The sequence below is a fragment of the Apus apus genome, chromosome 12 (genome assembly GCF_020740795.1).
Source record: "Apus apus isolate bApuApu2 chromosome 12, bApuApu2.pri.cur, whole genome shotgun sequence".
NCBI lineage: Eukaryota > Metazoa > Chordata > Aves > Apodiformes > Apodidae > Apus > Apus apus.
Window position 1 is genome coordinate 3866924 of NC_067293.1, and position 24296 is coordinate 3891219.

General features: G+C 35.8%; 1 protein-coding gene across 7 annotated transcripts in view; it reads left to right on the top strand.

Annotated features, from left to right (window-relative positions):
- Nucleotides 1-24296, top strand: part of LRCH2 (leucine rich repeats and calponin homology domain containing 2) — a 43734-nt gene that overhangs the window by 12182 nt on the left and 7256 nt on the right. The window contains exons 2-21 of one of the 7 annotated variants that reach the window (XM_051630729.1): nucleotides 2649-2793; nucleotides 4475-4601; nucleotides 5501-5606; nucleotides 5707-5843; nucleotides 6066-6199; nucleotides 7101-7188; nucleotides 8142-8253; nucleotides 8565-8662; nucleotides 8749-8816; nucleotides 9047-9151; nucleotides 10937-11014; nucleotides 14424-14492; nucleotides 15477-15525; nucleotides 16622-16738; nucleotides 18368-18412; nucleotides 18834-18884; nucleotides 20147-20204; nucleotides 21907-22019; nucleotides 22710-22847; nucleotides 23138-23215. In XM_051630729.1, coding sequence (XP_051486689.1) covers nucleotides 2649-2793; nucleotides 4475-4601; nucleotides 5501-5606; nucleotides 5707-5843; nucleotides 6066-6199; nucleotides 7101-7188; nucleotides 8142-8253; nucleotides 8565-8662; nucleotides 8749-8816; nucleotides 9047-9151; nucleotides 10937-11014; nucleotides 14424-14492; nucleotides 15477-15525; nucleotides 16622-16738; nucleotides 18368-18412; nucleotides 18834-18884; nucleotides 20147-20204; nucleotides 21907-22019; nucleotides 22710-22847; nucleotides 23138-23215 — 1916 coding nt within the window. The remainder of the gene's footprint in view (nucleotides 1-2648; nucleotides 2794-4474; nucleotides 4602-5500; nucleotides 5607-5706; nucleotides 5844-6065; nucleotides 6200-7100; nucleotides 7189-8141; nucleotides 8254-8564; nucleotides 8663-8748; nucleotides 8817-9046; nucleotides 9152-10936; nucleotides 11015-14423; nucleotides 14493-15476; nucleotides 15526-16621; nucleotides 16739-18367; nucleotides 18413-18833; nucleotides 18885-20146; nucleotides 20205-21906; nucleotides 22020-22709; nucleotides 22848-23137; nucleotides 23216-24296) is intronic. The other 6 variants (XM_051630731.1, XM_051630730.1, XM_051630732.1 and 3 more) reach the window with 6 other exon arrangements.

Genomic DNA, 24296 nt, shown 5'->3' on the forward strand with positions numbered 1-24296 from the left:
TTTCCTGCTTTGGAGTTCTGGCTTTCGTGATGGAAAAGTGGAACCTTTGCTCCACAGTCTCTTAAGGCTTTGTTTTCAGGGAGGTGTTTTCAACATATATGTACTTCAACATATATATATTTCAGTATATACCCATGTCACAGTATTTTTATATCTTCTTCTAATGTGGAATTGTATAGCGTTGTGTGGGGGTACAGCTAAGGGACTTCTATGAGATTGTGCTGATGTGATTTTTGTCAGGCCAGCCTAGAAGCCACAGCTGGTTTGATATTGCCTGTTGTGTTCTACACTCCTTGTCCAGAACAGAGAGCTAGTGCACACTATAATTATGGTCTTGCCCAGCTCTAGGTTTTATATTTGCAGAAGAAAAGGCAAAGCTATTTTTTAACCTATGTCTTTCCAAGATGTGTGGTTGGGGTGTGGCTGGATGCACATAACAGTGGCAGAATTTTCATTGTATTCTTGAAGATTCCAGTTCAGGTATAACTACAGTACTGCTCTTTGGATCGTTGGCAGTAGGGTGGGATTCTGTCACATGGATTTTGTGGACTAGAACTTTGTACTTAATTTATCTCTCTGGCTAGTGATAAAATCAGGAAGAGTCTTAGGGCTGATATCTTCAGAACAGGATTGTATTAAAGACTGTTTATGGGTGTTGGTTGTAGGACTGTGCAGGCAAGAAAACTGTGCATCCCTTCTGCATACAGTTACTCCATTCTGCTGAATATTAGAATCAGAGAGCCTTTGCTTAACCTAAAAAGGGGTTGGCAGAAAATTCTTTCATGTGAATGCTTGCATTTTTCTGTAGTGTTATGAAAGGAGCCATGGTGGAAAATAGAAAACAAAGCTCATTATTGTGAAAACTTTCTCAAGCTGTGCTTAATTTTTTTTTGTAATAAGCTTTTTAATTTTGGTTGGGGGTGTTTATTTTTAGTTAACTTTATTCCATTTTCCATTCAGTTCAGTAAGAATGCCAGTCTTGCAACGTAAATCTTTCCCTTTCTGCCTCTCACAGCTAGAGTTTGCAGAATTTAGCATCAGCAGTAGATGCCCTGTTCTAAAGGAAGGCTCTGTGATACTTTAGCTTGAGAATGTTTCTTAGAAAATATGGAATAATGGAGTGACAGCCAGTTAGCTCACAAATTTCACATATTCTAGTCTTCAGGAAGCAAAATTGAGGCTACTTCCAAAAATAACACCACTGGAAGGTATTGTTTCAGTGCACCAGTTCATTTAATTGATGGGCATCTGCAGCACAGTGTGGATGACCTTCCCCACCACTAAGCACACTGATGCCTGACTGTCCATGCACTTCCTGAGGGCACATTCTATCCTGTTTTCCAGGTTGTTGGTGAAGATACAGTATTGGTTCCAGTGTTGGCCCTGAGAAATGCTACTCAAAGCTCATTTGCCAGTTATACTTCATGATGTTGAGCTCTCTTCTTTGAGCCTCTTGGTGACTTTGAGCAACTTTTCCAGCCATTTTCTAGTCTGTTTTTTCAGTCTAGTGTAGAGCAAACTGTATGTTTATTCCAATTATAATGTGAAGTAGAGGCACTGTTATTTCATTTGAGTGTTAAAAATTAAGAACTGAAGCCTGAAATAGCAAGGGCTCTGTGTTGCTGCTTTGTTAAAAGACTGTTCAGCATTTCTGAAAACCACATCCTTTTGAAAGGTCTTGAGTTGGGAACAGAGTTAATTTTAAAAAAATAGTCATTCTCAAGTAAATGTCTTTTTCTTCCAAGATAGTTTCATGGACTTTTTATGACAGGAGGTTTTGGTAGTTAACCGAATAATTTCCAGGATTCTTGGGTCACATCTCCCTTGAGATTTTGGGTCTTTTTAAAGATTTTATATAGTGAGATGGTTTGTGGTTTTGTAGTGCACTGGATTTTTGTATCTTCTGCAGCCAGATTTGCATAATGTAGTCATGCATTGTCAAATACAATTCTAGTTAAAGTATTATATTTCCATTGTCAAAATATCTTCTCCTGCTTTTAGACTAGGCTGGATTGCATAAGTTTTTTTTATAGCATTTGGCATTTTTTTAATGACTTCATTATCATTTTAGCTAATTTATAAATGTGTACCTGGAGAATGTCTCTGTTACTGTGCTGGCAGGAAAGAATTGTATTTCTTTAGCAAAATAAATGTGTAAGGCTCTTTTGCAGACTTGGCTTTAGCATTGCAGATTTTGTACAATGAAGTGAGGTTCTAATGGAGCTGTCAAACAGGAAAAGTAATGTTTATTGGGTTTGTACCTTGACTTACTGTTGTGCCTAGAATAGGAGGAAAAAATAACAAACAGTTGCACAGAATAAAGACTGACACAGGAGGGACAATCGTAGTTAATTATAAGTTGTATTTTAAATGTTCTTAATTATGTAGTGGGCAATATAGTTTTTAATTTCTGTCATTTTTCTATTTGCTGTTAAAATTGCATATCAAACAATGATCTTTTAGTTTTTGAAGTCTTCTATATCAATTCTGTGCAGTACCATCTGGTAAAACTGAATTATTTTACACTTCTTGCAACACCTTAATTTTTAGGAGCACGACAAGAATAACAGTGGGTACTGTTATCTCCTCTTAAATGCAGGGAAATTTTTTACTAAAAAATGATTTTTTAATTGTTTTTTTCCTTCTAGATCTTTCAAAGAACAGATTTACTGAAATTCCTTCCGATGTCTGGCTGTTTGCACCACTGGAGACTTTAAATTTGTATCACAACTGCATCAAATCCATTCCAGAATCTATTAAAAACCTACAGATGCTTACCTACCTGAACATTAGGTGAGTAATGCTTTTATTTTTGGCCTTTGTGTAATTTACTTCATTGAAGAGGTGACATTCTGGTTCACCAGGTCAATGAGTGCCCTTATGCCCCCGTTTCTGCCCAGATAGAGAAAATTATTCTGTTGTTCGTTTGCCTTACTCTTGCTGTTCTAGTTGTTTCTTCTTTCTGGGAAGGAATTGACTGCATTATGAAACTTCAGTCAGTAAATTATGGTCACTGAGGATAAGGAGAATTTACAAGTTTTCTGTGGTTTTTTCATGTTATGCAGACAGAAACTACACATGTAAAACTTTGCAGCTCTCAAGAGGGCAGAGCTCTCTGGCCACAAGGCCCTGCTCATTTTGCACATTATTTACATGTATTGCTACAGAAGGAAACCACATGATCTCAGATTCTAATTTTGGATTCAGATGACTGAAGAAATGTGTTGTGCAATTCATAGTAAAGTAGGCAGTCTTTTTAAAAAGAAAACCAGCAAAAAACCCAGGGAAAATTGAAGTGATGCAGAGAATGACCATTTCATTGCCACATTTTTTAATAATACCTTAAAAAAAGGTAGCTTACACATCATATTTTTGCTTCTCACACTCTCCAGTAAAAAAAGCCTGTCATATCTACGTGAAATACATTTTAAAAGAGATCTATTACATAGCTATATCCACCATTTAGTTGTAGTACACTCTTACAATTAACAGAATAAAGATATTACTTTTACAAAGATACTGATCAAAGTTTACTTTTGTTTTATGGTGTTAAAATTGTAGTACTACTTCAAGGGTGAAATGTTCCAAGGACATACATTATAGCCCTAAAAACTGTAGTCATGGAGAAGAAGAATGTAAAAAGTGTTCTGTTTTTCTCAAATATGAAAAGAGTGCTCTGGTACATATCAATTAACCAGTAAAACTTCTGGGTTTTTGTCAATATAGTGTGAACACAAATGTCAACACTGAATAGGTTGTCTCCTTTTTTCTTAATTTTCCTTTTTCAAAACAGAACTTCTGGCCTCTACAGAATTATATTTAAAGCAACCGCAGTTACTAAAATTTGTAATTCTGTTTGTAAGGAGTTGATTTGATACCACATGTGAACCAGCTGGTTTTCCAAAGGCTTGTTTTCCATGTGCAAGTACCTTATTAGGTAATATACCTATATAGGTCATACACACAAAATAAATTAATTTGAATTAAAGCTTACCTTCCAGACTATAGCTCAGCAAAGTAATAAATAGCTGTTAAGGGCTTTTTGTGATAGCTCAGGAGTGACATGACCACATGACATGGCAATGGCCTTGTATAAAGCTTTGGTTTGCTGAGAACATAAACTTCATTTTGGAAGACTATCAGCTCAGGTCATCCTTCTGAAGGTATCAGAAAAAGCAATAAAGCAAGCTTCAAACATTTTTTCTTTTGACAGATTAATCTGTACACTTTAGTGTTAGGTTCAGTTATAGTACATACTCATTTAATCAAGTGAGGTAGGAGCCTAAAATCACATATCTGAAAGGTTATATCTGGTAAGGAATTAATGATGGAGATTATAGCCTGAATTTGTAACAGATGGAGAATATCTTCTAGAATAGGACAAAAATTGTACAGTGTGCATCTCACACTCCTCATTAGGTGTGAAAAGAAGGTTATAATCTAGTCTTGCTTGTTCATTTTTCTTTCTTTCAAGTCGAAATCTTTTATCAACGTTGCCAAAATACCTGTTTGATCTTCCACTTAAAGTTCTGGTTGTCAGTAATAATAAGCTGGTGTCCATTCCAGAAGAAATTGGAAAGTTGAGAGATCTAATGGAGTTGGTAAGTATAATTGTGAACCATTTTACTAAGTAAACCTCAACAATAAACTGTTTATTTACAGTATATAAAAAAAAAATAATAATTTTAAATGTAGAACTACATTATGTAAATTCAGTTCTTGCACTTTCTCAGTGTTTGAGCTCAAATGAGAGGTGTAATATGTTGTAGAGTTTCAAAAATAAGGTTAAACACAGACTGTATGTTGGGTTAACTTAAGCTTAAGTTGTTAATAAAGAAAATGTTCAGATTATTTAATTTGAGTCCCTGGCATCTATGTTGCATTCTTATCTAGTCTATGAAGCTAGTCTTTTAAGTCAATTTATTTAATCAGAACTAGTAAAGGTTTGAAAGGGTTTTATATCAGTGTGCTTGTTGACTCAGTCTGGACTACATACATAAATGTTAAATTAGTGGCAGAAGCAGCTGCAGTCTGTGTTCACTTGGTGCAGCTTTGTCACCCTCTAGTGCTTGTATCCAAAAACCTGGTGAGCCTGATACTACTCTGTGCTTTTTTAGTTGCATGGATTGGTTCAAGATTTTTCAAGGAAGAGGAATTTTTATCAAAGGAGAAGAGTACAAAACATTTGTCAACAGTAGCACACTAAGTTTTTAACTGATACAGGGACTGCAGGAACTCCTAATACCAAGACTGCGTTTTTCATCTCAAAGCCAGTCTTTCATCATTCAGTGGTTTAACTTTTTTGAGTTGAGTTTCTGAAACATGAATTATTAAATAATAAAGAAATGTCAAGATCTGTTATGGTCTTACTTCCCTTTATGGATAAAAACAGAGAAAGAAGTACAGGAATTATTTTTGAAGTATGCTTTATATTAGTTTTGGTAGCATGTTTTGTTTAATTTCAGAAGTTCAGTTCATTCAGTCATTATATCTTTCTTAGGATATCAGCTGCAATGAACTTCAGGTTCTCCCCCAGCAGATAGGAAAATTGCAGTCACTTAGAGAATTAAACATAAGAAGAAATAATCTCCATATGTTGCCAGATGGTAAGCTACTAGTCTTCCTTTCTTTGGAGCAGGTAAATTAGGTGTTAAGTGTTAAGAAGATACCTGATTTTTTGTGCTTCGTTTTGTTTCCCCAATACAGAATTAGGAGACCTTCCCTTGGTAAAGCTGGATTTTTCTTGTAATAAAATCACAGAAATTCCAATTTGTTACAGGAAGTTACGTCACTTACAAGTTATAGTTTTGGATAACAATCCAATGCAGATACCACCAGCCCAGGTTAGTATTAAAACATTCCAGGTCAGTAATTTGCCTAAGGATCTTAAGAAAGAGGAAGCTGCTCTAAGTTACACCAATCTGGTTTTCTCTATTTTTAGCTGCTTTTCTCTTAGTATGAAGTTGTGGCTACAAATTCAGTGTAGAAAGTTATTTGTTGGGATGCATTTCCAGAAGTCATGCTATGTAATCAACATTTGTCTCTGTTCATTTGTTTCCCAACAGATATGTTTAAAGGGTAAAGTACATATATTTAAATTCCTCAGCATTCAGGCGTGCCTCAGAATAGATAAAAAACCAGATTCTTTGGATCTTCAGTCATTAGGTAAACGAATCCCCTCCCAGCCACTCACAGACAGGTGAGTAGTGGGTTTTTTAGTAGCTGTAATTTCAATACTTCAGTTGTCCTTTATTTAGGAGTCTTAATATTTATTTTCTAAAATTGTGTTACTGGAAACTTAATTTTCTCATCTGAGTTGCTATGAAAAGATTTGGAAATCAGAACAAAGATGCATTTAAAATATATTTATTGGAAAACTCATCTATTTATTACCCAAGCAGGTAAGTCAAAACAATAGGTGAGAAGTTCCCATAAATGTCTGGAATATAGAAAGTCTGTCTCCCACATACATATTAAGGGAAACTAACTTAAACCTGAGTGAAATACCATGGATTTTTAAATTAGATTATTTGGGGTCAAAAAGTGCAGAATATTTTATCATAGAATCATAGAATGGTTTGGGTTGGAAGGGACCTTGAAGATCATCTAGTTCCAACCCCTCTGCATGGGCAGGGACACCTCCCACTAGACCTGGTTGCTCAGAGCCTCATCCAACCTGCCCTTCAACACTTCCAAGTCCACTTTTGTTGGACTGGTGGCACTGAGCAACTCTTTCTACTACTAGTAGAAAACTAGTAGAAAACAACATTTGCCAATAGAATTCAAGAATTGTAGTTTCTCAGAGGAAGCCTTCTTTCCTGGAGATGGTATTTTTGAATGAAATAGAACAATTCTGAAATGGCACAGGCACAGGGAATTCCACAACTGATAATTTCCACTTGAACTTTGCTTTGATATTTTCTTCTTGAACAACTCTTGTCAGACACTAATAATTTCTTCTCTGCACAAGGGCATTGTGCAAAGATTCTGTATTAGCAACTGCAGATGAGTGTAGAGAATATATTTGTAAAGGATGTTTATTTTCCTTTAGAAAAGAGAAACTATTATTTGGTTTTTGTGTCTTGTTTTTCTTAACATAGCATTGAAGACTTTTATCCCAATAAAAATCATGGACCAGACTCTGGCATTGGGAGTGATAATGGAGATAAAAGGTTGTCCACAACAGAAGTGAGTATTTTTCTCTGCTGAATTAGTGAAATTTCTTTTTTTTTAGAATTTTAGACACAAATTACTTACATATTGCTTTGACTTTTCTGGTTAAGGTTCATTTCAGTCCAGATTTCATACATTTTCAAACTGAATTCTGACCTAAAGATTTTTTTTTTGTATTTTAAGGTGTGAAGTGTATGATCAATTTTTACACAAAAGACAACATCTGTTTGAAACTTTCTTCTGTTATTAATGAAATAAATGAAAGTTTATTTGTACTAAACCCGTGAGTTGAATATGATAGTAGTACTCATTGTTTACATTTTAATAAACTTCTGGATGGTTTGCTAGGTTTAAAGCCATGAACAAAAATCCCCACAAGTTATCTGTGTGTTTGTAGAAATGAAGATGAAGGAGCTGTGGTTAGGAACAGTGATGTCAAAGCTGAATATTGTAGCACAAAAAAACTTTGAAACTTAGAGAATTATTATAAATGCAGGGTGATAGTTATCAGGAAAACTGTAGAACATGGAGTAATACTAGTAGAGATTTTTGCAAGAAAATTCCAAATGATCAGAAGCAAAGATGAGGGATTTTTTCAGTGGTGTAACAAGGGGCAAAGTAATTGGAGACTTTGGATAAGGAAGTACATAAGAACAGTTTTCTTAGTCCACTGACTGGGGCTGGACAGGAAATCTTTGAACAAAATACTGTATTTTAATATTATATCATGCACTGAACAGTTGTCTGTCACTCCTTAAACTGTTTCTCTTAAACTCCCTTCCAAGCCCCTCAAATTATAACCCACCCACAAAAAAAATCCCACCTGACTTGATGTTCTTTCTCTGTCCTGGGAGCCATCCCTCATAATAGGGTTAGGTTAGTTACACTCTAATTTGTCAGTTTTTAGGAAATAATGGAGTAATGTAATTTATGTAGAAGTTCTGTATCAAATATGACTGTCTTTGCAGCCATCTGATGATGATACAATCAGCCTTCACTCCCAGATATCAGAATCAACAAGGGAACAGACAATAAGGAATGACAATCAAGTAACGGGAAGTAAACTTGACCCACAGAAAGGTAATAAATAAAAAAACCTGCTGTGCATCTGTCACTTTAGGTAACAGGTGTTGCTTAGGTAATCTAAGAGAAAATTGCCCAATATTTACAGTAACATGTTGGCATTGTATTTTCATCATTTCAAAGAACAAGGTAATAATCACAAATAGACAAGGCCAGAAGGAAAATTTAAAAAAATACTATTTCTAGCTCCAAGAGTCATGATTGAATAGTTTCATCTTTCTGACATTTTTCATAAGTATTCTTTCAGGAATAGCATATGGTTGAGAGAACTGTTTAATACAATCTTTTCCATTCTTAATCCTCACTAGATCAGGAGGTGTATGACTACATTGATCCAAATGCAGAAGAGGGAGCTGTTCCTGAGCAAGGAGATACACAGATTGGACCATTGCTGTCCTATATCAAGGTAGCATAGCTTGACAAAAGAGAACCTGTTCAGCAGGCTTTGATTTTGTTTTAATTCAAGCCTGTTTGTTTTTCATTCTGTCCAAGGAACGGGGAAAACATCCTGAGAAATCCCAGAAAATAGAACTGAATGAGGACTGGGCAGATGAAAAGAGGTAAAGACTGATCTTTGGGAAAGTGTTACTGACATTGAGGGGGTGAGGGTGGTTTTGTTCTAAGCTCCTTGCATATGAAGGCAGGAAATCTCATCCCGAGCACACGGAGTGGTCCTTCTTGGAAAACAGATAAGCTTTAAGATGCTCTTTTAGTTATTGTCTGATAACGTAGTCATTTTTGTGTCTTGCTTTACTTAAGTCAGGCAAATCACTAATGTTTGTTTGTTCAGACTTCAGAAAAAACAGCTGCTGGCTGAAGATGATGATGAGCTCAAAGAAGTGACTGACTTGAGAAAAATAGCAGCTCAATTACTGCAGCAAGAACAAAAACACAGGTATTACAATGTAACTTGTGTTACAGTCAATTTATTCTTTAACCTACCTTATATCCAAAAGCTGTTGACACCTTATCATTTTGAGGACAGTTTTGTCCATCTGTCAAACAGTTACAGTGACTCTTCCAAAATATCTCTCCTGTGTTTCTTTTAATAAAATTGCTGCCTGGAGAAGCAGTGATATGCTTGCTATGGAGAGGAAGAGATGAATGTGAAAGTCTGTTGGTTTCCTGGTTTGATGTATGTTAACTTTCTTCTATTTTTTATAAGCTAATGCTCATCTAAGTAGATTATTGGTAACATGCTAAAATTACTTTTTCTTAGTTTGTATGAGTTATAGAACCTGCAAACAGTTTTTGTGACTCATGATTTTTGTTCAAGTACAAGGTAATTTAGGTGGTACATCATTCATTCTGATGTGAGATGTCCTGTGGACTGAAAGGGAAATTAATTAAAACGTTCTGTCAAATGGTAGAGCATGTATTTATTTTAAATACATGTAAAAAGAAATAATTTCAACAGCATAAGTTCATTGTGGTGAACTGCCTGACTTTCTGTGCTTTGTGTTGGGCATCACAACAGAATGATTCCTGAAAAGGAGCTATAGAACTAGCAGCAAATTAAAGGAATGTAATAGAACAAATTAACAACTGTATAAATTCAAGAGCAGGAAGCAATACCTGGAGTTTCATAGGATGTGGAGGGGCTTGGGTAGGAACAGTGTTCTCTCTGGTTTCTTTACCAAGCAGGCAAATAACCAGTGAGCTTAAATACAATTTTTGTTTCTTTTGAATTTTTGTGTAATTGTGGAATTCTGTATTGCTGGTTTTCTTTTAAGAGAGTTGAAATACACATCAAGCCCTCAGCAAAATTTAGATCCTGATGCTATGAATTGCAGAGCTTCACAAAATTCACCAGTGTTTTGTATTTGCTTTTTGTATTTGCAGGAGTGTGTGTGTGGCTGTGTGTGTGAAGGATAAAATAGATTTTACTTCTAACTCTATGCAATGTATTTAAGAATTGGTTGTTCATACTGGGAAGGGATAAATAAGAATGAAACCTTAATCCTAATACATTCTTATTTCCACACACACAAAAAAAGACTAAGAATGCTAAATTTTCTTGTATTAGTTTTTTAATAAAGAAAGAGTGTGTTTTTCTTATATTAGTTTTTAAAATGAGTTATTTATATTGCATGTAGGTCTTGTTTGAGTAGTTTTAATATTACCTGGATGTCTAATAATTTGAAATACCAAGCCAGTCCTCTTCTGAAGTACTGCAGCTTAAATTTTACTCACCATATGTTGTTGTATCCTAGTGCAGTGATCTTGCCCAATGGTTCTGCTTTGCTCTTGAGTCTTTCAGACACACACAGTCTTACTAGTTAGCTTAGCATTTGTATTTTAGCCTTGCTTATGTATCTTTGCATACATGGGGGCAAAATCACGTATGATACAACATTTCACCCAACTGGTAGTTTTGTGACTATAATTTCTTGCCATAAACAGCAATAAGAATAATATGTAGAAGTTCAGCAAAGACATTTCTGTGTTTATTTGTGGGAAATATGTTTGGTCTGAGTAAACAGATTCCTCAGAAAAGTGAGCATCACAAAAGAACTTCTTACTAATCGTGCTTCTGTTTGTACGGTGTGGTTTTTGTAAATATGATGTAGCCTCTTTTCTTTTTGCTTGCTATGCTAATGACTTCCCTGTCCTCTCCCATCAACCTATCCTGCTTCCTTCTTCCGTCTGTGGCTTTGGTGTACATGACATGTGAATACAGACGAAGGCCATTAAGCTATAGAGCTTCATTCAGTGAAAAACTCTTCCAGAGGACCAGGGCGGCAGGACGTGCATCCAGGTATAAAGTGTTTGTAGAACTTGAGATTTCCAAAGTGAAAATGTGGACACAAGAAACAGTTTTGGCCAGTTCTTGAACAAAAACAGAATAAAGGGATTGGCTAAGTTAGCCTAAGATATTTTGGTATCAAAAGTAGGTTGTAGTGCATTTACTGTTCTTTGAGATGAAATACTATTTAAGGAAAATATTTTTATTAGGCAACTTTCCAAAGAACAATTAATGAGTCCAAACCCAGAAGCATCATTTCCTGTACCTTTGGCATGCTTTCTCCTAATTTTGCTGTGGTTTTGTTTTTTAATAGATAGTACCTTAAATACAGAACCTCAGACAAAAGAAGTTTTTTTTATTTAAGGTATCTTGGTTTTAAAGTGCTAATTTTCAAGTTAGCATGACCACTGATAGGTTGTTTTCAGTTTGACAGGGAAACATTTGCAGGTACACAAACCTCACAGGTAACAGTCTGGCATGGGCTGTGTAAACTAGACTCCTAGGTGTACATGATGAGTCAAGTGATTTCAGACGTGGTTACTTTATCAGTTGAAACTCTGTTACTTACTCTGGATACTCCTGGTCTGTTTCAAGAGGAAGTAGGGTATTCTAGATTATTTAATCTTCATTCATTCCAAATGAGCCTGTTTCAGTTTGCATCAAAGTTAATTATGGGTTCTTACCTGACAGCACTGACTTTCTAGAACTGTCTACATCCTTAAGAGCACAGCTCACTGTCATAAAGGAGAGCCGTATGTGGAGGCATTAGATTGCTCCTCATTCAAGTTTAAATTCCATAAATTTTTTTGTCTCACTGTAAAAGCTTTCTAATCTCTTTAAACACTTTATAGATCCTTGGTAGTGCTTCCTTGTTTCAACTTGAAGATAGCTAACCTTAAAATACCATTATAATCAGTCACTTAATTTGTGTCCCTTAATCATGATGTTATGTTTGCTCAAAATAGGAAAGTATAAGTGATTCAGAAGAGGTTCCACTCTTCAAATTCTCAAACTTTAGAAAATATTTTCTAATAGCATAATTGGTCTTGCCATTTCCTTCTCTCCCATCTAGCCAGAATTGTGGAATAGGAGTTAAACTTGCATGATATCAAAATAGACTAATGAGTCAAAATGTTGGGTGTTTTTAGTTTAAAATATATAAATGTGTCATTGTATATGTGCATTGAGAAATTTACATTTCAAACTTTATATGACTTTTAGAACCCTTTCAAAGTACTAGTTTGTGTGCTGCCTCTGTGACACCAGAATTTGTGTGGTTTCCATAAGTAGGAAGTTAATTGCAGTGCCAACACAAATGTCTTCTGCAAGGTCTGTCTTAGTGATTCAGTGTGACCATCAGAAAGTCATTGACCTGATAATTCATCTGTCTAATAATAAAAAAAAAGTGATTTAATGAGTTGTATGAATGGAAAGAGTTGCTGAGCTACTTGAACTTTCATTTTGCATACTCAATTTTGCATTGTATTTCCTGGAAGACAGTTCTTTACTGCAGGTTTCTTTTCCTCTTCCAACTGAATATACTACTTTGCCATGAATTCCTTAGTCTGCAATGTAGTAAACTTGGATTAATTTTCTTCACTGTTTTCTTTAACTAAAAACTTTCAATTCCTTATTCTACAGGAAATTCAGGTTTCTCTGACATGACTAGTAGCTGTTAACCTGACAGATGCTGAAGGTGCTGTTACTTCCCCATCAATATTCTTTAGTTTTTAAACAGGAAGTTTCAAAAAGGGTTGTTAAAAAGCCCTTAACACAAAGAAAGGATGGAAATATACTTTGTTTATAATAAACTTAGTTTATAATAAACCCAAACATCAATTATATATGTTTCATGGAAACAGTGTAGCTGAAAAGTGTGTGTATATATTGTATTGGCTTGAATAGTTTTGCCTTACGTTTTGTAGAGTGGGTATTAAAAAGTGGCTTGTGTTAGATACAATCATTTAATTTACACCATTAATGTCAGTTTTGGTGCAGGTATTGATCCAAACTGTTTGGGTGACTCAAATTTCCATTATTTTTTTTAAAAGCCCGTTTTATTGTAGTGGTCACATCTTGCTACAAAGCCTGAATTTGTCATTGCTTTCAGTTGAACATAAAATGCTAATTTAATGGGAATTCTTTCTAAAAAGTAGTAACTTCAAAATAGCATGGTTTGACAACCTATGCTCTGTATATTAATTTTTTCTAGCACTTATTTCAGGCTGTATAATTTAATTCTGCAGTGCACCCTCAGCATTAAGTTTCTAAAGACAAAATACAGAGAGCAGATGCTGCAGACTATGTTGGTTTACAGGCTTAACTTCTCATAATCCCATCCAATTGAGATTCACACAGAGATTTAAACTGCAAATGAGATTACTGAGCTCAAAGTTACCACAATAATGAGAGAAGTCTGATTGAAAACCATGAACCATTTAAAGTTAATGGTTGTACTGCCCCATGTAGTAATGAAATATAAAAAGGTGCCTACTGTTTTGGTTCCTTCCATTGAATAGTTGTTCTGATTCCTTAGTACATTCTAGTTCTCTCTTTAATTTAGTTTAAATATACACAGTTCTGCACATGAAGTCAGTGTCTTAAGTATAAAATTACTACCTCCAAGAATTCAGAAATAATCATTCTAGTTACTGTTCAACATGACACTTACTTGAAAAGGTTTAAGTATTACTGGTTACTTGGTTATTTTTAACACTTTAAACATTTGTAGTAGCTCCTATCTTCTTCCTGTGTGCATATGTGTGGTATGTGTTTGTTCCAGATGAAAAAAAACATTTCTGCATCTATGTAAGTTTAGGCTTTTTTGACTGTTTGCTGTTTAGAAAAATGGAATTTCCATCGGTTCATTTCGGTGTTAGATGTTTCGTTTCATTCTTAGTCTGTTGCTCCATTTGCCACCTCTCCTTTTCCCCTGCATTTCCTTTGCACTTGCAGTGTGTTTCTTCCTCAGCTACCTTACCTGCTTCTACTGACTGATTCCTGGGTTCAACCTGTGGATCATTTCTTGTCTGGTTTAGGTTGACTGACCATCTTCTAATTTAGTAAACAGTGAGTCCTTTTCTGTTGAGTGCAGCATAACTTCAGAGGTGTGAGATCAGTTGAAACAGTGTATATGTAGGGAGAAAAATAAGAGGAGGCTTCATTTGGGTTTGAATTGTCAAGTTTTATTTAAAATTCAGATCTTGAAGTATTTCAAGAGCTGGAAACAATATTGGTTTAAATGGAAGCAGGATTGGGCTTGGATTTCATGTGTGTACACACATATTCTAATTTTATGGGAAATGACACCTTAATTTTCAAAACTTTTGGTTTACAGGAAATGTTACGCAGTGACCTGTGCTCTAAAATAAGAGTTTAACTATAAAGCAGTTGGAGAAATATGTATTTCTTTTCTTTCCAGGCTTCTTAATAATTCTGTTTCCGTAAGCACAAGGAACAGGCCAAAGCAACCAATGGAATCTGAAAAATGGTATTGATATACTTTAATGTATGGCACCTTTCTTACTATTTTGGTATTTGTGTCTCTGCTGCCACCTTCTGTCATAATATTTTGAGCTCAACATGGAATAGAAGCTACACAAATAACTTGTTCTCAAGCTTCTTCCTTTCAGATAAAAAAACCCAACTGGTTCTTTCGAGCCTGTAGGAAAGTTGATGCTTTAAAAAGTAGCATTATTTATTTGAGGCAAACAGAAAGAAGGAAGGAAAAGGAGTACAAAATATCAGAAGCTAAGGGCTTAGTGGCTTTCCCTTTGGGATTTATGATGGTTGCACATGGTGTTAAGTCCTTCTTAGATTCAGTCCCCAGCTGTTTGCCCTTTGGTAACACTGCACAGCTTCTGAGCCAGCTGGTGCAGTGGGAATGGGGTGGTTGCTGGTAAGGTGATAGAAGTGAATTTCACAGAAAGATTTAGAAGGAAAACTTTGAAGTGACACCAGATCTTCAGGCAGTCCATGTTCCAGAGTGGATTTTTGAGATTTTGTAGTTTCAATGTTCCATCTTAAAATGTTTTCCCTTCCCTATTAACTTCTACAGAGCTAACAATGAAAGGAGGAAGCATGTGAGTCTTCCAGAAGTTTAAAAACAGATGTTTTGTCAGCTTGGAGAAAAATGTTTCTTTAGTTGCTTTGAGAAACAAACCAATGGAGGTGCATTAGTAATCTCTAAAGATCAATATGTTTTTTTAAAAAAGCTTTTTTTCTGAATGATGTGCTGTAGTGTGGCAGAGTTGTTGTGAGCATGTGGTAGAGTGAAATATGATTTGAGACTTTAGTCAAATTGTTTTACTTTTTAGCCACATTGTGACAACCATATACAAGTAGCCAAAAGATAGTGTAGTGCTGCAGATGAGGAGCTTTCTAATAGTGGGTTTTTTATATTTTACAGTAAGTTGGTTTTAAAGTATACCAAAAATACAGAAAATTTTGTAATGCTTCTCCTCTTAATTTTTAGTATCTCAACAGAAGAAGTGAATTCCTCTGTGTCCACATACAGCTGGCAGGTAAATATCCAAATGTAAATGTGATGGCTGAATGGTCAAGTGATTTGTTTTGATTTTTGGTTTCATATTTCTAGCAGAAAACTTCTATACATTCATATGGTTACTTACACAGTTATTGTATGTTTGTAATTGTAGTGGAAAATAGAAACCCTTTGAAGAACTTGCATTTCATGATGATTTGAATTGTATGGAATGGTGCCTTTTCTTTTAGGAGCATGTGGTACTAGCTTTAAGATCTTGAAAGTAATGAGAAATAAGTTTTACTTACATGGTCTTTGTATTTCTTTACAAATAAATTTTATTGCCTCACCATAATGTTCTTTTTCTAAAAAGAATTCTAAATTATTTTAATTCTGTTGGTCTTCCATTCGTCATGCCTCACTGAGAAGCTTGCATGATATGATAAAATGGCAGTACTTCTTCATTATTTTAGATTTTAATCCATCAGATATTTACAATTGCTTTAAATGGCTTGATATTCTAATATGAAGAAATATTTGGAAATGTAATTGTAGTCTTACTGCAGAATGATCCCTCCAGATTGTCTCCTTTCAGTTTTCTTGAAATAGATGTGTTCATACATATTCATTGTTACTTTAAGGCTAAATCTGCTTTAAATGTCTTTTCAGAATATGTTGCAAAATACAATTTCCTGTACAGCCAGTTGACGTGTGTAATCATTTAGATAGGAACAGCAGAGAAATACTTAAATTGTCTTGTTGTAGCCATCCTTTTCCTGGGCTGTGAGTATTCAGAGGGAGAAATTAGATATCCTAGTGGCTAACCACACTTTTTGGAAGTTACTTATGGCAGCTTTAGGTGGCTTCTTAACATACCTACAAAAATCACGCTCGATGCAGAAAAGAGTGTTATTTTTTTAAGAATGGTATCATAAATTCTTTTTCTTCTATGAAGTAGGATTTGAAAGGAAGTAAGTTATTTTGACCAGAATCACCATTAAGACTGGTTAACACTTACATGTCATAAAGCTTGATTATGAGAGGCAAAGAGTTGGTAATTGTATTTCATAATAATTTGTGTTACTGCACACAAGGTGTAATGAACTTTTACCTAAAAATATTTCTGAACCTTGTAGCCAGTGGAAAACCAGAAGGATTCATTGGATGAGCAGCACTGGCCAGAAACACAGCCACTGATTTGGCAGAATGAAGAAAGAAGGAGAAGTAAACAAATTAGAAAAGAGTATTTCAAGGTAATGGGGGACAGTATGGGTGGGTGGCACTTTTAAAAATGAGAGTAGGAAAAACTATACAACTAAGTAAAGTTATATACTTTATATATATATATAAAGAAAACCTGAAAGGTTGTTATGCTTTTAATTATGTGTGTAACCTGTAATTTTTATTTGGCTCTTTTGAGTTTAATATATGTGTGTATTTAGGGTAATGTGGAGAGTGCAGGAAAATCAGGAGGAAAAAATCAACCAAAGACATTGTTTATCTTTTAAATACCATAAAGGAATTCACAGTTGTCTTCTGGTAAAGCAAGAAACTAATCTTCAAGTCATTGGTCCTTCCCCATGTTCCCCATCTGTTTTGAGGGACTTTTAGTGCAAGAAAAAGACACATTTTGTGCAGCATGGTAATAAGAATGGTTGATGCATTTTGGTTCTCACTGCATTAGTTTGCATTTTAGAGAGGAAATTTTTTGTTACTTTCCTGCTGTAGTTTGTACCATTGTTCACCAGATGTCAGTGTCTGCTTAGTGCACAACAGATACAAAGTTAGAGCAGCATTAAATGAAATTTGGTTTGGGGTATGGGATAGAAATAGGAGAATTCTGACCAGTGCTAGGTTGAGCTAAAATTAAATTTGTCACTTAAGAACTTAGTTTCTTGGGTATTTTCCCATCATACATCTTTGTGAAATGCAAGGGAACTTCAAAGAAATTAAATTCTAGGAGAAGGGAGCATGTCATACAGCTAAGATGCATTTTTTACTGATGCAGCTAATTTTTTTTTCCTGAAGAGTACATGGAGTTGTATCCCAACTTGAATTTTACTGACCTCTGCATTAGTGATTCCTGGTAACTTTCAAGGATTGTCTTTAAATGCTAATAGAGATTTCAGTTTTGAGCTCTGATGGAAGCAGATACCTGAAATCACATTACATATGGCTATAGAGATGTCTCTGTAGTTAATTGAGTTGCTTGTACCAGTAACAAAAAATACTGCATCACTGGTAGTTTTGCAAAAACAAGGCAATAAACAAGTGTCATGAAGTCTGTCTTCCATGACAAACTGGGAAAGAAAGAAAGGATGTCACTGGTGTTCTGAGAAACCAGTGGAAATACAACTCATATTGTGCCCATGGGACAGTGATGAAGGCAGTGCAAAACAAATTGGATGGACCCATGGAAAAAGTGCTGGTCTTAAATAGGGAAAAAGATGTGATCAGGCTTTGAAGCTGAATCAGAAATACTGATTTTATTTTTAATTGACTTTTTTTACAATGTCAAGCCAGTCCGAAGTGTAACCAATCCAGTCTTGAAGTGACATGAGAAAACATATTGTAAAAGGAACTTTCACAAGTTGCATAGATTTTCCTAATTTGGATCAACTATCATATGAAGTCAGAGTTCACCTTAGTACTTAGTTTAAAAATGCTCTTTTCCTCTCAGTCAACATAGGGAAGATCTTGACTAACCTAGGAACTCCATGTTCCTTTTCTGTTTTGTTTCTTTTTTGCTCTTTTGATGCTGTAACATGTTTTTTTCATAGCAGCTTCCCCAGTAATAAGTAACATCTGAATGATATCAAGGCATTTAGTTCCAAAGAAAACCATGCTTCCATTTTAAAGTAATAATTATGTGTATTTTGCAGTATAAGTCTTCCAGGAAAAGTTCAAGTGGAAATGAGAATGATGAGGTGAGAAACAGTCATTGTGTAAGATATTTAAGAAAATGTTTTATTAATTTGTCTTTTATGAACACCTGGGAACAGGAGAATGTTGGCTAGAATCCATGCAAGCAGACTTTACATTCCAAAGCAGAAATAAGTATTATAATCCTTTGTTGGGAAAAAAAGTCATCAAGATTGTGTACTGGGAAAAGCAGGACTCTTTGCTTCAGTATATTACTGAAAGTTAATCCACCTCTCAAGCAGAGGTCATGGAAAATATTCAACATTAACAGTGAACAGACTTACATGTTTTTAAATTTAGTTGCTGTCAGTTTGTTGCATACTTGACAAATGTTGCATCTCATGTAATGTGTATTTCATGATTTCTGTTTCTTGTTAAATCATAATTTTCATTTTTATAATTTCGTATCTTTGATTTCTTTTTTAGCAAGACAGTGATAATACTAATGTGTCTCCACAGTCTCCTGTGTCATCTGAGGTTTGTGATGTTTTGTGTGTGTTTTTTTTTCAGTCAGCAAACATGTATTTGTGTGCATTACTTGTCATCAGGTTTTCCATGCAGATGTAAAGCTGTTAGTTTGCTCTGAAACTGCAATTAGAAATATTTCATCACAGTAAAAATTCAAAAATAGATAGAAGCCAGAGACAGGTAGTACAGCTTGCTTTACCTTTGCAACTGTCTGATCTCTCCTAAATGTCTTTATGACTGGTGTGTAGAAATGTGCTTTGTCTCCATTATCTTTCCTAATGAAAATAGCTATTTAAGCTATTTTGGTGGGTGGTGAGACACTGGCACAGGTTGTCCAGGGAAGTTTTGGAAGCCCCATCCCTGGAAGTGTGCATGGATGGGGCTCTGAGCAACCTGGTCTAGTGGGAGGTGTCCCTGCCCATGCAGGGGGTTGGAACTAGGTGATCTTTAAGGTCCTTTCCAACCCAAACCATTCCTTGATTCTATGATATTTTGTAGGTGTCTTCTGTGCACTAGACGTCCAGAGGATTTGTAGTAAAACTTGGGGCATTATATTTTATATTTCACAGGGAACCCAAAGGTAGTGACACTTTTTAGAAAAGAGTTTTATTCTTCACAGTTCTGGCTGTTGCCCTTGTGGTGCAGTCTTGGAGCTTTGTTCACTGGTTGCTTTCCTTTTTAAGAAATGTCCATGTAGTCTGAAGGTGGCTGCACTGATCTGCTGAGCTCTGAATTTATTCAAATTCAAAATACACCAAAGATTATTAACATTTTCACCTTGTGTCAATAAGGAACCTGAGGGAGCAGAGTGAGAACATCTCCCAAATGCAGTGAAAAGAGTTGAAGTAAGGATATTTTGTGAACATACTGAGTGCATCTCTTTTTAGATGATGAAATGAGAAAAATCTGATCTTCATAATTGAAAGTAAATATTTCTCAAGAAATATTTTGCTGCTAAGCATTGGGAGGATATTTGCATTTGCTTACAGCTGGCTTTGATGCTGCTCACAGAATGGTTTGCAGTAGTTTGAAATGGTTTGGAGTGGATTTTAGTTAATCTGGTCCTGCTTTTCTTGCTCAGATAATTTTTTCTGCATGTAGTGAGGTTACTTTCAACCATTTATGTTATACTGTCCCCTTCAAAAGAGCACGTTACAGTTAAGCAAAAAGACTCACTTTTCTTAATGGAGACTATTTGAAACACCATCTTGATGGGAACAGGAGTTAATTCTTTTAATGAATGGAATAAAATTGACTTTTTCTTTTAACAGGATTATGAAAGGACAGATAGTAACACTCATGGTCCATTTGGTCTCAAACCAAGGTCAGGTAAGCTGCTGTTCTCTTAACATAGCATGGTAGAACAGATGCTTAGATCCCAGGCTGGAATATGTGGTAAGGATGGCAGATGGATGGACTGGAATGAATATGAACAGACACCACAGTCCAGCAATCCACCCAGTGTGCTTATCACAAGCATCCAACTGGGAAAGGCATGGACAGCTGCTTTTTTTTTTTTCAAATTAATTTTTACATATTTTTTTCCTGCACTGATTTATTTTGTGCATGTTGTGTCACTGTCAAACAGCAGGGATGTGATTGTTCTGCAGACATAATGGCTGAGGCAGGAGGGTTTGAAGAGAAGTAGGTTTTTGTAATTTGTCCTGTGAAAGGATGCTTTGAGCAGAGCTTTGCCTGGAGTTTTATGGCTTAGTGCTTTGTTGCACCCTGACTCTTCCAAGACTGTGCCATACCCTTCTAAGAAAGTTTTATTGCCTAAACCAGACTTTGAGTCCTCTGAAATCTAGGTAGAAAGAATACCATGTTTTTGCAATGACAGTATTCTTCTGTTTGCAAGTGTCTTTGTGACTGTTGGATGTCACCAGTGTGAAACAGGGTTTGGAAAAGCCACTGCAATCTTTTTTCCAGTTAATCATAGAATCATAGGGTCCAAGCCCCCTGCTACAGCAGGAACACCTAGGGCAGATCACACAGGAACACGTCCAGATGGGTCTTCAAAGTCTCCAGAGAAGGAGACTCCACAAAAGAGAAGGAGACTCCACAACATGCCACTCTTCTTTGTTTTTGAGGGAACAGTCTTTGTTGCAAATTCATTAAGAATGATCTTAATTCTTCAGCTTGATTTCATTCAGCATTTATAGCAGCAGAGTGAGTTAGTCCTCCTTAATACTGGCCTTTGAGCCCTCAGCAGTAGAGTATGTCTGGCTGAGGTCATGCAAGTGGCTTCTTTAGGGCCCTGAAGTCACTTGAGGTATCAGAAACAATACAGAAAGTTATAAGAAACACCACAGAAAGTTACAAAGGTCTAAGTATTAATATTGTTACTCAAACGTGTACATTAAAATACTTAAAGATATCGTGTCATTACTAGAGGAGGGTTTTTATTTGCCCGTGTTCTATAAAATAATACAATTGTCATTTGAAGACTTTCAGACCATGAAGGATAGTAGAGTGAATGAAGTTATTTACCAGACCTTCTTTGTAAAGAAGAACTCTGAACATTTAGATATTTCATATTTTTCAATTAGTTCTTTATCACTGATTCACTACAAATGAGCACCCAACACACGCAGATGTGTGTGTGTGTGTGTGTATATATTTAAGTCTTTCACTGTAAGTTATATCAGGGAGTTCTGTCCCTTTTTTTAGTCTTCACAAAGACTTTATACTTGGTTAAAAGGAACACACAATGAAAATACCTTCCAAGCTAGATTGCAAGATGTGGTTAGAAAAGTGCAAATGGAGTGTAGAACTCAAACAGTTACTTGAATATTGAAGTCAATTCTGTCTCCATATTTTCTAATTATCTATTTGCACTTAAGTAAGATATCTGTATTTTATTTGACGGAAAAGTTTCACAGACAGCATCTCTTACAGAAGGATACTTAAATATGTTTCTTCTGAAAAGTTCTGCAGCTTTTTTTCCCGTTTGTGTCCTCGGTGGTAGATTTTAGGTCATTGCATGTTCAAAATCTGAATTCTGAAAACTAACTTCACTGCTGTTTAATAGCTTTCAGCCGTGCATCTCGCCAGGACTATGGTGCAGTGGATCCTGGATTCACAATGAGGAGGAAAATGGAGCATTTAAGGGAAGAAAGAGAACAAATAAGACAGCTTCGCAATGTAGGTGCCATTATTTCATATATAGGTGCAGTGCATTTAGTTTGCTACATACCACAATTTAAACCTTTATTATAAAGGTCTCCAGATCATTATGGTTGTAACAGGAGCATCTCTGCAGTGATATTTCTTCCTAAGGAATTTAACAGAAGAGGCTACAGTAGTGCTATTTTTGGTACAACCAAAATACCAACCAGGAACTATAGAAGTGTGGGTGCTTCTTGGCCACCCCTTTATCAGCTATTTAACTTGTTACAAATGAAGTAGCCATGTCCAAAGTGGTTGTGTTCCCTCTTCTTCTCCTGGTAAAACTGTGTATGATTTGAACCCAGAGATTCTTCCCACTAGCAGCTAATGAGGTATTCAGCCTAACATGTCTCTCCTTAAATCATGAGTAGTGAGTTCATTGTGTGGCTTTGAGAGCTATGGGTCATGGTATTGTTGGCTGAGGGTCTTTCTCAATGTCTGTAGTTGAGAAAGAAAGAAGTTGAATTGAAGAAAGAAAAGCAATAAGCAAAGGGAATGTAAGGTTAATGATAAAAAGAAAAGGGTATTTGTACTCAGTGAAGTGTGAATTGTCTCCATTTACTTCACTTCAGTATTAAAATACCCCCTTTAAACCGAATACTTTACAATTAAACATGGAAAAAATAGCTAAAGTTGAAGGTAACTGACTTCTGCACTTTCAATTAGAATCTTGAATCAAGGTTAAAAGTGATTTTGCCAGACGACATTGGAGCAGCACTGATGGATGGAGTAGTTCTTTGCCATTTGGCCAATCACATAAGGCCACGTTCTGTAGCCAGCATCCATGTCCCATCACCAGCAGTGGTAAGTCATTTATCTCACTTCTCTCACATCCTACATGTAAAAAGCTTTTGGGAATTCAACACTAAACCACCATGAATTGTGTTTACTCTAATAGTTTGCTGCGTTCCTCACTTCAGTTTTTCCGTGAGAAACCTTAAACAAGGCTCAGAAGTTTCCTTCAAGGGCTATTTTCATTTACCAAGTCTTCGTAAAATTTGGCTTGTGTTTTTAGCAACTGTTACTGAATTTGCATCAGAAATATATAATCCTTCATGCACGTGTGATGATGTTCTAACATTCTGTCTTCACAGCCTAAACTCAGTATGGCAAAGTGCCGAAGAAATGTTGAAAACTTTCTGGATGCTTGTAAAAAATTGGGTGTTCCACAGGTATCCTCATTGCTTTTATTGACTTGTTATTCATAACCACAGAAATTGCCAGCAAATACTGAAGTTGGGTTTTTTGGGGGCTTAATTCAGGGAGCAAGAGTGATTATAACACTGACCGGGGAATGTGAATATATGGAAAGAAGTCCCATTTCTGGCCTGTGGCATGAACTTCAGGAAGCTACTTTATGGGTTTCTAGTCAGTTCCTTACAGTAAAAATAATAGATGTGATGCTGAGGGACATGGTTTAGTGGTGGACTTAACAGTGCTGGGTTAATGGTTGGTCTTGATGATCTTTAAGGTCTCTTCCACAGAAAGAATTCTGTGATTCTAAGAGTGACCTCCTGGTAAAATAAGTTATCTAAACAAAAGAACTGATGCAAGAGGATGATGTTGTAATATTTGATAGTCTTGAGTTTAGCAACTCACTTTGGCAGGAATTTCAGTGTGTGCCTAGGAAGAATCCTGCAATTACAGAAATGAGGCCTAACTAATTAGCTATCTTTTTTTAGCACATTGCAGGCATTCATGCTTTTGTTGCCCAAGCTCATCCTCTTCCCTGTGTTGCTGGGTTACTGCTCTGCCATAGCTTCTATCTAACGTGGAGCTACAGGCCATGCAGAAGTCAGATATGCTAAGATTTACGTCATGAATCACATGTAACACCAGCTAGCCATTGGGAAAATTATCCAGCTTGTGCTGAGTTTTGAAAAATGACTGGTTTGGAGAATTTGGCTCATTACTGAAGACTCAGTCTATCAGTACTTCCAAGTTTTCCCAAGGAAAAAATTGGTAATAAGCCTGCAAAAAAAAGGAAAGGGAAAGTAGGCCACTGAGCCAGCAGTGATCATCAGCCTGTTTTTCTGAAAAGAAACAAGAGTCTTTGGCTGTATGAAGTTAGCAGTCTTTTATGTATCATCCAATGTTGTAGTTTAACACTTAAAACAGATGTTAGATGCCATTAATTTCTGGAGAGAACCACATGTGAAATTGAAAACCAAAGACGTTTTATATACAAGTGTCTTAGTGATGTTTGTGTGAGTTCAGAGAGAACGTGTTTGTTACCTGGGGGGAAAAATGAAG